The 12,579-nt window shown below is 44.5% G+C and overlaps 1 protein-coding gene and 1 long non-coding RNA gene across 7 annotated transcripts in view; one reads left to right on the forward strand and one right to left on the reverse strand.

Moving 5' to 3' along the window:
* Nucleotides 1-12,579, forward strand: part of RIPOR2 (RHO family interacting cell polarization regulator 2) — a 232,957-nt gene that overhangs the window by 112,459 nt on the left and 107,919 nt on the right. Inside the window, exon 1 of one of the 6 annotated variants that reach the window (XM_045057050.1) lies at nt 344-577. The exons of the other annotated variants lie outside the window; for them this stretch is intronic. Within the exon in view, the coding sequence (XP_044912985.1) occupies nt 517-577 (61 nt within the window). The 5' untranslated portion in view covers nt 344-516. Of the gene's footprint in view, nt 1-343; nt 578-12,579 lie in introns of those variants that run through there. 6 annotated transcript variants of the gene reach the window in all.
* LOC123385273 lies at nt 6,645-8,945 on the reverse strand. Its single transcript, XR_006597486.1, has 2 exons — nt 8,895-8,945; nt 6,645-7,095 (listed from the first exon to the last, which is right to left on the reverse strand). It is a non-coding gene; the product is annotated as an uncharacterized LOC123385273 (long non-coding RNA).

A 12,579-nucleotide genomic window follows, 5' to 3' on the forward strand; every position in this document is an offset into this window, starting at 1 on the left:
AACCGAGGCTGCGTCCCTGCAGGTGCCTCTTTGGTGCAGCGCAGCGGCTTTTGCTTTCAGATAAATTGTCACTGAAGCAAAACCAAGATATGAGAAACGTGAACCCCGTCTCTTTCAACACGACCCATTGTGTTCAAATTCATAAGTAAGAAAGTTGAAAGCTCACCTTCCTCCTTAAGAAAATATGAAAGTTGTCGCTCTGGAGGAATCCATTGCACTCAGCCTTTAAGTTCTATCTGTGTTCAGACCCAACCGGATCTGCAGCCCCCTTCCAAAAGAAGTTCTTTCTTCTGGGGGGGGGGGGGGTGAGAATTACCCCACGTGGCATGCAGGCTTGGAAAGGCTCAGGGAGCCTATTCATATGAATGAAGCTGCTTTCGGAGGGCAGACGCGGAAGCTGCCTTCCCTGAGGGCTTCTGCAACCCTCAGAGAGGAAATTGCCCCTGCGCACTGTGGTGGTGCGAACAGTCCTGGCTGCACACCTGCCGTCACCCGCTGACTGCCGCCCTCTCCACGATGCAGTTTCTGGACCCCGAGGAGCTCCCAGGCGAGGAAGAGGATGACATTTTTGGTGAAGGTAAACGTCTTTCTGGCAGGAACCATTCCGGTCTACTTTGCTTCGCTTTGGAACTTTTGCCCAGCTTGGGTACTTTGAAAGCATCCTGGTGGTTGTGGATATCATCTGGGCACCAATGAATACCAGGCAAAGCAGGAGATGAGGGAGTTGAATGGTTCCTCCAAATGTCTTGTTTTTGGAAGTCATGACTCAATAAAGGTTTAGTTTAGGGAAGAAGGTAGTACTAGATTATGTCTCTTGTCCCTCTTCTGTGCTAACACCTTAAGGGACAGCTGTCATGGTGCTTTGCACCCAGCAGAGCTGCTAAGGTAGCAGCTGGACAAGTGGACCAGGGATGGTTGTCCATGGTACCATATTGCTTTGATCTGCACTCGCTGCCTCTCCCCCTTCTCCCTTTCCCCTTGGATCATTTTCTCTTCCTCAGACACATTTGGCACCCCAGGTGTCGATGTCCTCTTCCTCTTCTTCCAGGCTGGGATGCTAGCTTCTAATACCCACTGGTACCCTATGGGTCTCCCCTCCTACTTCATGGCTCTTCCACGAGCAGACCTGTGGGGTGGGGGTTTGGCTGTAAGGGTTGTGATTTTCATTAGTTAATCTAGTGACCTACAGGTGTCTTGTTCAAATGCTACCAATGATATGGGCCACAGGTGAGAGCTTTTCTAGAATTTGAAATAGTCGAAATAAATGGTAATGTGGACTCGGGGACACTCTGAGTGTTTCAGTGTATCTTTCTGTTATTTTTCTCTGGCCTCAGAAATATTTAAAATCCTGATGGGAATTGCATCATAACTGAAATCGGGTTTAAGAATACCAGCTCAAGCTTCGTTGGTGCTTGCCAAACTCAGTCCGTTGCTTTACTTTGATGACAGCTATTTAGAGCCACTTGAACTTTGGCCTCAGATATTTACTCCCATCAGGACTTATAAAAAGGCTCACAACTAGGAAAATAAACCTAGACTGGACAATCTGGTCATTTTTCACCCAGCCCCCAAAACGCCCAGGCCACATTTCCTTCCCGGAGAGGGAGGCTTTTGCGGGTAACTGTGGTGCTAATGAGCGCCATCTATAGTCCAATGCGCTGCACTACAGTTTATGTGTACCCCCCCACACCAACCCCCAGGGAGGGCTGAGATGTCAGTACAGCAGGGCTTGGTGACCTGTAGGAGCCCTCCCATGAATATGCAGGGTTATTAAGGTGAGTACTTCAGCCTCGACAAGCATGGTGAAGAGTCAGGTTGGGAGTCAGACAGGATTCAGATTCAAATTCTCATTTGCCATGAACTACTTTTGTGGTTTACGCAAGTCCTTTAACTTGCTACGCCGAACCTCAGTTTCCTCAGTGGTAAAATGGCACAGTACTAGCTACTGGGTTGTAGACCATCTTCAAAATAGGTTCATAATATTTGCATTGCACTTCACCCGTGATATGCTTTATACTTTCTGGGCTCAATTTCTCACCTAACTTCATCTCCAAAGATGAGAGAAAGAATGCTTCTAACTCCAACGTCTGGTGTTATTTTTATTCAGTACTCCAAGCTATGGCTCATGTTGGCCAGTTTATGCGAGCGTTTGTCTGGCGGGTGACTCATTTAAGCAAGTTCTGTTGGGAGTGACAGTCAACAGGGGGCACAGCTGTTTAGTTAAACCGCCTGGCTTCTGCCACTTGAATCACTCTGTGACTTTGAGCAGGTTACTTCATCGCTCTGTGCCTCAGTTTACTCACTGATAAAATGGAATACAGGGGCACCTGGGTGGCTCAGTCAGTTAAGCGTCCGACTTCAGCTCAGGTCATGATCTCAACGGTTCGTGGGTTTGAGCTCTACGTCAGGCTCTGTGCTGACAGCTCGGAGCCTGGAGCCTGCTTCGAATTCTGTGTTTCCCTCTCTCTCTGCCTCTCCCCCGCTCATACTCTGTCTGTCTGTCTCTGTCTCTCTCTCTCAAAAAATAAACATAAAAAAATTTTTTAGTGGAGTACAAACCTCACAGCCAGTTACAGGGAAGTGCTTGGAATAGCGCCCACAACATAGTAAGTACTCAGTAAATACTCGTTCCTACTATGTAGTCACAAAAATGGGTTTATAAAGAGGCTACAAGGTGATGTAGAACAGTTTTTGTACATGTTGGGTCAGCCTAGGACTTATTTATAGAACTCAGTTTATACAAAGTAGGGAGAGAGCCCAGATGTCCATCAACTGATGGATGGATAAAGAAGATGTGGTACCCATCTATAGTGGAATACTACTTGGCCATCAAAAAGGACGAAATCCTGCCATTTGCAATAATGTGGGTGGAAGTAGAATGTATTACGCTAAGCAAAATATGTCAGAGAAAGACAAATATATGATTTCACTCACATGTAAAATTTAAGAAACAAAACGGATGAACATAGGGAAAGGGAAGGAAAAGTAAGATAAAAACAGGGAGACAAACCATAAGAGATTCTTACATACACAGAACAAACTGAGGGTTTCTGGTGGGAGGTGGGGGGATGGGCTAGAAGGGTGACGGGCATTGAGTAGGGCACTTGTTGGGATGAGCACTGGGTGCTGTATGGAAGTGATGGCTCACTAAATTCTCCTCCTGAAATCAGTATTACACTACGTGTTAACTAACTTGGATTTAAATTTAAAAAAAGAACTTCAGCCTATAAGCAACTTTTCAGAGCTTATGATATGGTGAAAACACATCAGGCAGGTTGCTAGGAGCTCGCCTGGAGCTCTGCCCCTGCCGTCACAGGCGTGTGGGGTCCTGGACATGATTTCGTCTCTTTGAGTCTTACCTTTCATCTAAAACAAGAGGGCCGATGACACATCCTGTAAGATTTCGGTTTTAAAAATTCCAGCATTCTATCGCTGCATCTTCTCTGCACAGCGGCATACATCTACCTAGAAGAATTCATGTCTGCTCTGTTTCACCCAAGCTTTTGGCTCATTTAGCCTGCCTACGAAAGCAGAAAGCTTTCGGTACAACGAGTTTTCTCTAACATAACGGAAGGAAAATGCCCAGGAGCTCGTTACTAAGGCAACCATATTTCCTTGCAATGGACACATGTTTAAAGAACCCTTTCCCCCTAAAGGGACACAAATTTAGAATTTAGGTCCACTTGCTTAAAAGTATATATAAATCCATTTAGATTTATGGACCTGGGCAAAAAAAAAAAAAAAAAAATGAGTCATGCTCACAATATTTCTTTAACTGCCTTTCTGAAATCCTGTTTGCTTCAGCTATTGTTTTCTGTGGTTAAAGAAGATGTTAAGGTTCACAGAAGTGAGAAGCATTGGTGTATAATTCTGTTCTGTTCTAGGGGAGAGTTGCAAATGGTTAGCGAGAGAGAGAAGCAGTCATCTACCTACCCTCCAGAAACCCCAATATTTCTATATTTACTCCTCTCTCTGTCTCTGTCTGTCTCTCTCTCTCTCTCTCTCTCTCTCTCTGTCACACACACACACACACACACACACACACAATGCCTCAGGTTGGCTTTCCGAATAACCCCAACACCATCCTGCCTTTTAGAAAATGGTTACTACCAGGTAGACTTTGTTCTTTCTTGGGGGGAAATGATTGATTTGATTACCAAGGTATTGAAAAATCAGTCAGTGGAATCAGATGTTCTTTTCCCGTCATTATTTCAAACTTATCAAATTAAAGGGCTTCATCTGTTTTGTCACTGTGCCTTCTCGACAATTAGGCTGGTGGATGTTAGTAGAACCTAGCTGGACGGATAATAATAGTCATGGTAACTCTAGCAATTATGGTGGTGATAATAGTAATAACAGAAAAAAGAAAAAAGCCTCGTGCACAATGGAGGCCCTTGGCCAGCTTTCAGGAACAGAACGGAATTCGCGTGTGGGAGGAAACAGTTCCCCAGGTGCTGGTCAGTGGCTGGTTCAGCAGCCGAAATTATTCCTTGGCCCAAGTTAAAGCTGTAGCTGCCGTTTTCCTCAGAACCACAAGCCACTGCCCTGTTTTCAGCCCTGCTCAATAATCTGCCGTCAAGTGCAATGGTTAGAATAATACCACACCACAGGGTCTCAGTTACGCGTGCAAAATATTTCTCAGGCTCCTTTTTCCCAGGACACTCACATGCCTCATAAGATCTTGCTTCTAGAAAGACCGCAGGGAACGGCAAAGCTTTTGCCAGACCTTCAAATGTTCTTCGGAGCTGGAACGAGGCAGCATAGCATGAGAAAATTTCCCATCCTGGATCACTGTGTCTAAGAAAGCTCTCAACCTTCCCAAAGGAGGGGACCCCTCCCAATGCAGATGAGCTGACAGAAGAGAGAGCACTCGTTTTTTTAAAATTTCTTCTAGAGAGCATGAGCAGGGGAGGGGCAGGGAGGGGCAGAGAGAGAGGAGGACAGAGGATCCGAAGCAGGCTGTGCGTGGTCAGCACAGAGCCCGATGCAGGGCTCGAACTCATGAACCCGGAGATCACGACCTGAGCCAAAGTCAGTCACTCGACTGACTGAGTCACCCAGGCGCCCCTAGCTGTCTGTTGCTCTTAAGCAGACCAGCAGATACTTAAGAAGCAATACCACTCACTTTGAACCAAACCTCTCTCATTTCCCCAAGCCAAGTCAATTAGCACATTTTCCCTTTCAAGAGGCATTGCAGCTTTAGAGAGAGCAAGAAAACTGCAAAAGATTTATCGAAGAAAAAGAAAACAGGAACGGTAAGCAGAGCGGATGCTGACTCTCTGTCTTTACTGCTTACGAGGCCAAGGTAGATACTTTTTAATAGGTCGACAATAACGCAGCCTATTCTTTTTAAAAAAAAATTTTTTTTCAACGTTTATTTATTTTGGGGACAGAGAGAGACAGAGCATAAACGGGGGAGGGGCAGAGAGAGAGGGAGACACAGAATCGGAAACAGGCTCCGAGCCATCAGCCCAGAGCCCGACGCGGGGCTCGAACTCACGGACCGCGAGATCGTGACCTGGCTGAAGTCGGACGCTTAACCGACTGCGCCACCCAGGCGCCCCTAACGCAGCCTATTCTAATCTGGCATATTTGGATGTTGATTACTGAATCACATGTGCCCTTTCTAAGATTAAGAGAAAGAAGAAAGGAAGAAGGGATTCAATTCCCAATACGTACAAAAGCAATAAACCCTAAAAGTTCAGTCTGGTGAAGTCATGCCCTCTGTGGAAAAAGTCTTAGGAGATGGAACATAAAAATACGAACATAAAGATAGAACGTAGAGATAGGCGTCTCGGCCGGGAGGAGGCGGAGCTTTTTGTCTGGTTATGCCACCTTTTACGTTGTATAAATATAATCGCTAATCCGCTATGTTGGACCTTCCTCCGAGAGTCCGTACCTGGGGTTCTCATGTGGGATTAGAAAGCGGCCAGGAAGAGGTTGCCCTAGTTTCCAGAGTCGAAAACAGCCGGTCACTCTTGGCTGTCGTGATTTGCCAAGTCGGCTTGGGTCAGGTCCCCCTCCTCACGGTCCTGGATAAATGCTTCGCTTGGGAAGTCGTTTTTCCTACGTTGTCACCACCGGCTCCGGAGCCGACACAGACCTCCCCGTGGTAACTCATGCCTCTGTGACCTATGTCTTGGATTATTGCAAAACATTCCCTTCCCATAGATGTCTAGGAAGCTTTCTTTGGTGCCAAATGGATGGTGTCATTTCAGGGACAAACGAAAATAGCACCTCGCATGAAAGCTATGCAGGCTGTTTTAACCACATGTCCACCCCCCCCCCACCCTTGATTTATGGTCTCGAGTGACCTCAGAGTGACCTATTTAGATCAGGCCAAAGCCAAAGGGGCCCAATGGCACAAATAAAGCATTTTAAATGCTTATCTAATATCTTTATGAGGCAGCCAGCCAAGTCTTTTTAGGAATGGTATAAGATATGCTCACGTATATCTTTTATAGGACATGAGAGCGAAACGTTATGAGCATACCCGTTGTCTGTGTACCCAAAAAAAAAAAAATGCTTTGAAGCAAAGAAATGTGTAGTTATTATGGCCAAAACAGTGAAATAAATTGGTAGTATTGCCCTCCCTCCTTGATAGAAGTCACTTGACTTACTCAAGTCAACATGTTCACTAGAGATGTGGTTTCTCCAGTTGACTATTCCTCACGTGTTTTATTGTGCTCAGCGAGTGTCCGCTCATTCAACTTCTCATTTATTTTTGGACGGCTACATTTTGCCTATTGATTGTTTGCCAGGCAGCTGTGATGTTGAACAAAGACGTTTATGATTCAGTGGATTTCAGAAGAGGTTTTACAGAAGGAAGAGGTATTGGCTGAGTCAAATTGCAATGACTATCTCAGCTACCAGGACAGAGAAGAGTTAGAGAGGAAGGGGGGAAAAAAATAGTGACCGGTCTCAGCAAGCAAGGAAAATGGAGAAAAGAAAATGAAACCAAACGCGCAGGTGCCGGTGGGATGTTGACCTATTCAGTACGTTCCAGGCTGGACTGGGGGCTGGCTTCTGGGGAGGCTGAAACGTGGGTGTACCTGGCTGAGTGTGAGGGTGATGATTCGACAGCATGTGTCCAACCTGGAGGGAAGGAGGCATCTGATGAGAATCTGAAGTGTTCGATCCTTGTTGGCAGATACACCAGGTTATTTAAGCTGAAAAAACCCCTTTGTGCTGTGTAGACAGAGCATATCTCATCAAGCGTCTAGAACTTCCCTTCCAGGAAAAAGAACAATCTACTTGATCAAGTTTAGATATTTTTAAGAGAAAGATTTTGACCCATGCCGGGACAGCAAAGGGCGGGAATAAAGGCCAGTTTTACTATGGAGGGCAAATTAATAACTTCTATCAGTATCTCTCACACGTGGACTTTCTACATCTTACACTTTTTCATGCTTTACCTCGCTGAGCAAACGCTTCAGGCAGAAGACACTTAAAGGTCAGTGATGGATTCAAAGTAAGAATCGCGGGCCTTGAAATATCAAAGTGAGAAAAATGTAAACTTTCGGAGGCACGAGATGCCTGTTTTCCCAATTGAGGGAAGGGGAAAAAAAAAAAGAACCCTGTCAACTTTGTAAAGATTTTCAGTAATAGATAACCTAGCAGACATAGAAGACATCTTGAGGGTGTTTTATCTTCTGCTGTATTAGGAGTTGTAACCCTAGGAAATGAACATTTCTAAATAGAAGAACGAACAAGAGCCCGTCTTCTCGAAAGTGATGAGATTATGGTGCCATCTTCTCATTGCAGTGTTTTCCTTCTTAGTCTTTGTATCATTGGGGTTAAAAGTTTAGGGGCGCCTGGGTGGTGCAGTCGGTTAAGCGTCCGACTTCACTCAGGTCACGATCTCGCGGTCCGTGAGTTCGAGCCCCGCGTCGGGCTCTGGGCTGATGGCTCAGAGCCTAGAGCCTGTTTACGATTCTGTGTCTCCCTCTCTCTCTGCCCCTCCCCCGTTCATGCTCTGTCTCTCTCTGTCCCAAAAATAAATAAAAACATAGAAAAAAAAAAAGTTTAAATATGTATACTTTACAACTCAAACAGCAACAGGGAAAAACCAGCCGGGCCCTTCTCCCTCTTGACTTCATTCTAAACCATCCATTCAGTATTAAGATGTAATGAGCTAAGAAACAGGAAGAAAGAAACTTGACTTTTAGATCACCGTTTGAGTCAGCTGGCTGAGCAGTTGAATTTAGTTTTTTTCTCTATAAATTGGCATTCAGGAAACTCTGAGAAAGAGAAAATACGAAAATATTTTCCGTGGTGGGATTTTTCTTCCTATCTGTAACAGCACAGTGAACTGATAGATGGTATTTGGAGAAAAGTGTGTCCGAGAATCAAACATGCAGACGTGATTTGTGGAAGGCACTTTTAACCACTTTCAGATAAATTATATGACTGAAATATTAGGAAAAACACACCTTTCTCCTTCAGCTTCTGGTGGATAGAGTGAGGGGTACCAGGGATGTCTTTGGAGTGGGACATGTTCAGCTCCCTTTTAATCTCCATTGGTATCCCTAAAAACTGACACTTAAGTTCAAATTCTAAGTCTTAATAAAAAGCACAATGAAAAATCTTTTTCAGAAAACATGGCTATTTTGAAGGATCTAAAACTCCGTGTGTAAAACTGTATGCTCGCCCTGCAAACGGCTTCTAGCAGAGGGCCAAACCCCTTTTCTGGCCATATTGCTATATTAAGTACTTTGCTTAGAATTTGAAGCCACCATTATTTTTAAATCTTTGGTTGTTACTATTCAGACTTCAAAACTGAGGGCAGGTAACATAGTAGAAAGAGCAAAATTTTTGGACTCAAGAGATCTATTTCAATTTACTAGTAGTTTGACTTTAGGAAAGTTACCTATCCGTTCGGAAGCTTCACTTACCTTCTTCCACATGGGGATGATGATAATAATGGTGATAAGGATGATGTTGGGGTGATGATGGTGATGGTGATAGTGATGTCATGGTGGTCATGGTGACGGTCATGATGATGATGATGGTCATCATGATGGTGATGATGATGGTGATGATGATGGTGGTGGTGATGACCGTGGCAGCCACGGTGGTGGTCTTGGTGATGATGATGATGATGGTAATGGTCACCTCCAGGGAAAATTGCTGTGAAGTTACAGGAGATAATGTATGAGGTAATGGAAACCATTAAGGGCTTACTATATAAATGTCAGTTATTATCGAACTGAGGCCCCAGCCTCCCAGGTCTATGCAATTCCCTTCTCCTACTGCCTGTGATCAACAAAGACACAAGCTGATGAGAGCAGAGTTATTTAGACAGTACATTTCAAATGCTTTCCTGGGAATACAAAGGTGCGTCTGGCTCATGAATTAACAACCCTGGCTGCTTTCTGATCTCCACCGTGTAACCAAGGCAGAACTCAGAATAACCCCATCATTTGGCACAGAATAAGTATGTGACTTCCTACCCATTTTGTTTATTGTTAGCCAGTCTGGTCCCCCTCTGAAAATTCTTGAAGTATTAAAGAGTAATATACGCTACGGCAGTTTTCTTGTGGAGAGAGTCCCCTTGCCTTGGCCAGGAATTCTGGACATCAGAAATCATGTCTCTACCAGTATTTATAATAATATACAGTCTCTATTTCCCGGATAAATATTTACTTGCAGTAAACATAGCACACTGTCTCCCCCATCTCAGTAATCTTAGAAAGGCTAGGCTCTCTTTATTTGTTAAAACATTTCTAATTTAAGGATAACATCCATTGGAATTTGAATTACATACATGTTACAATATTTCAGGATAGCAATTAAATGAAGCTTCTACAACATCCCTTCTAGTGGCGTTTTGTTTGGTTCTTATTTCCATTGCTTTTTAAAATAGTTTCTTTCTTTTTTTTTTTTTTTTTTGAGAGAGAGAGAGAGTGTGTGTGTGTGTATGTGTGTGTGTATACACCCAAGAAGGGGAGGGACAGAGAGAGAGAATCCTAAGCAGGCTCCATGCTGTTAGCACAGAGCCCGATGTGGGGCTCAAAACTACAAAACTAAGAGATCGTGACCCGAGCTGAAACCAAGCGTCAGACATTTAACTGACTGAGCCACCTAGGCGCCCCTAAAATATTTAAAATGATAAAACCTCCTGGAAGAAACTGTGGTGATCTCTTTGTGTATATTTTTTTTATAAATATGTGAATGTGCACACACATGCACAGGAGAACAAACGTTAGCTCGGTTGCTCAATAATCATTCTACATGGGTTAGAGAACAATTAATACGATCAACCTGCTGTGAACTCATCAACAAATATTGATTGAGCACCACTCGCTGAAAGTTATGACCAGTGCACATAACTGATCCTTGAGGGCAGAAGCTGTACCCGCTGTGGCAGGGTAGACTAGTGATGGGTCAACTCAAATCCTCCCCACTCCTGGAGAGACAGATGATGGTGGGTCAAGAGCATCGTCATCTGCATGAGAAAAGCAACACATTCTGTTATTTACAACACAGGCTACAGCGAAGAGGAGAGGACAAAGCCCCATGCATCTTCCTAACACTCATGATACTTCAGAAAGACAGGTGCTTACGCCTTTACAACCTACTAGGCAACGCTGAGTCAGTGGCCCTCCACCCCATCTTGACCTACTCAGAAGTCAAGTCAACCAAACTACAGCCTGCAGGCCACTCCCAGCCTGCTGCCTGTTTCTGCGCACAGCCTCCAAGAAAAGAATGGTTTTTACAGAAGAACATTTGCAATTGAGTTGATGATGGGGAACACTAAACACTGAACTCCAATTAGGTGAAATGTTATCCCAAAGAAGAAGAATTCCATTCTTCTCCTAAGCAGACCAGTATGGCGAAACAAAAAAAAAAGTACTCAATTATTACATTTTAAATTTTGTCGATAAAAATATGTGATAATTTTGTTTTCTCTCATTATGTGGAGGTATCTACATAATTTCCTTGTTTTTACTTCTTGACTCACAAAGCCTAAAATATTTGCTGTATGGCTCTTCATAGAAAAAGCCAATGTTACCAAAATTCCAAATCACGTTGCCTCTTGAGGTTATTGATTTCTTAACTGTGTCTCCCACCAGCTCTCCCCCTTTTCCCATGTGCTGGGAAGGTCTTAGCATTTTTAAACCCCCATTTAAGAGGAGCTCTATTCCCCTTTTATTGTTTTAAATATTCTTCTTAAGAGAATATATGTCAGCATATGACACTGCTCTGTAACACCAACTGGAAGGATGATGAAAAAATCTGTGGTCCAAGGCAAAGTCACAGACAGGGTGCCCTGGTTGGGGAGGCCAGAGAAGGCAATACCACTCAAGCAGGAGACACAGTGGGACTAGGGACATGTTCTCCCAGCCCATTGTTGAATGAGGTGAAAGAAAGTAGCACACAGCGGGTGTCCAGGGCCCTTTCCACTTATTTTTTTTAATGTTTATTTACTTTGGAGAGAGGGACAGAGTGCGAGTGGGGGAGGGGCAGAGAGAGGGAGACACAAAATCTGAATCAGGCTCTGGGCTCCGAGCCGTCAGCACGGAGCCCGACACGGGGCTCAAACTCACCAACCGTGAGATCGTGACCTGACCAAAAGTCAGACGCTTAACGGACTGAGCCACCCAGGCGCCCTGGGTCCTTTCCACCTATATACCTCTGCATCACTTCAAGGGACTTTTCTCCCCATTTGACTCTTTGGGTTCACATGTGTCCAAGGTCTGGAACCCTTGGGAACTCCTGGTAAGGAACGACTGTTGTGTGATCATGACTCCAGTCCTATTCTCAGCTCTTCCCCCCACATCACCCCAAGTCTCCCAGTTCATCATGGGCGGAATCACTCGAAGAAATCACGAGTGGAAATACATTACCTTGGCATGAGAAGATTACACGGGATTAGCAGAGTTTTGATCATCCCAAAACAGCGCTGGCTCTTGTCCACGGCCTTTTGTCTGTAATGCAGACCAGTGTGTGTCCACTTAGGCTGCATGTTAATTGGAGGACGAGGAAGTCTTTTCAAAACGGGCATGAAGGAGTGAGGGAAAAGCACCACCCCACACACTTATGCACATTTAGTGGGACCACTCGGCTCCTGGTTGCTAAGCATGAGAAGCAGCAGGAATATTTAGCTCTACTGGGCAGCGTTGAGTAGTTCTAACTTGCTGGAAGGGAAAATATCTTGTTAAAAGCAGTCAAGGAGCCATTGGCCGCTGTTGGTGAGAATGTAAAATGGTGCAGCCGCTATGGAACACAGTATGGCGGCTCCTCAAAAAATGACAATTATCAGATGATCCAGAAATTCCACTTCTGGGTACACCTCCAAAAGAGTTGAAAGCAGGGTCTTGAAGAGATATTTGCACACTCAAGTTCATAGCAGCATTATTCACGATAGTCAAAAGGTGCAAGCCACCCAAATGTCCATTGACGGCTGAATGGGCAAACAAAATGTGGTCTATATGCACTGGAATATTATTCAGTCATAAAAAAGGAGGAGACTCCGAAATAGGCTGTAACATAGATGACCCTGAGGTCATTAGCTAGGTGAAAGAAGCCAGTTGCAAAAATAAAATAACACCCCACCAAACACTGTATGAGTCCACT

Source organism: Felis catus, chromosome B2 (genome assembly GCF_018350175.1).
Source record: "Felis catus isolate Fca126 chromosome B2, F.catus_Fca126_mat1.0, whole genome shotgun sequence".
Taxonomy (NCBI): Eukaryota; Metazoa; Chordata; class Mammalia; order Carnivora; family Felidae; genus Felis; species Felis catus.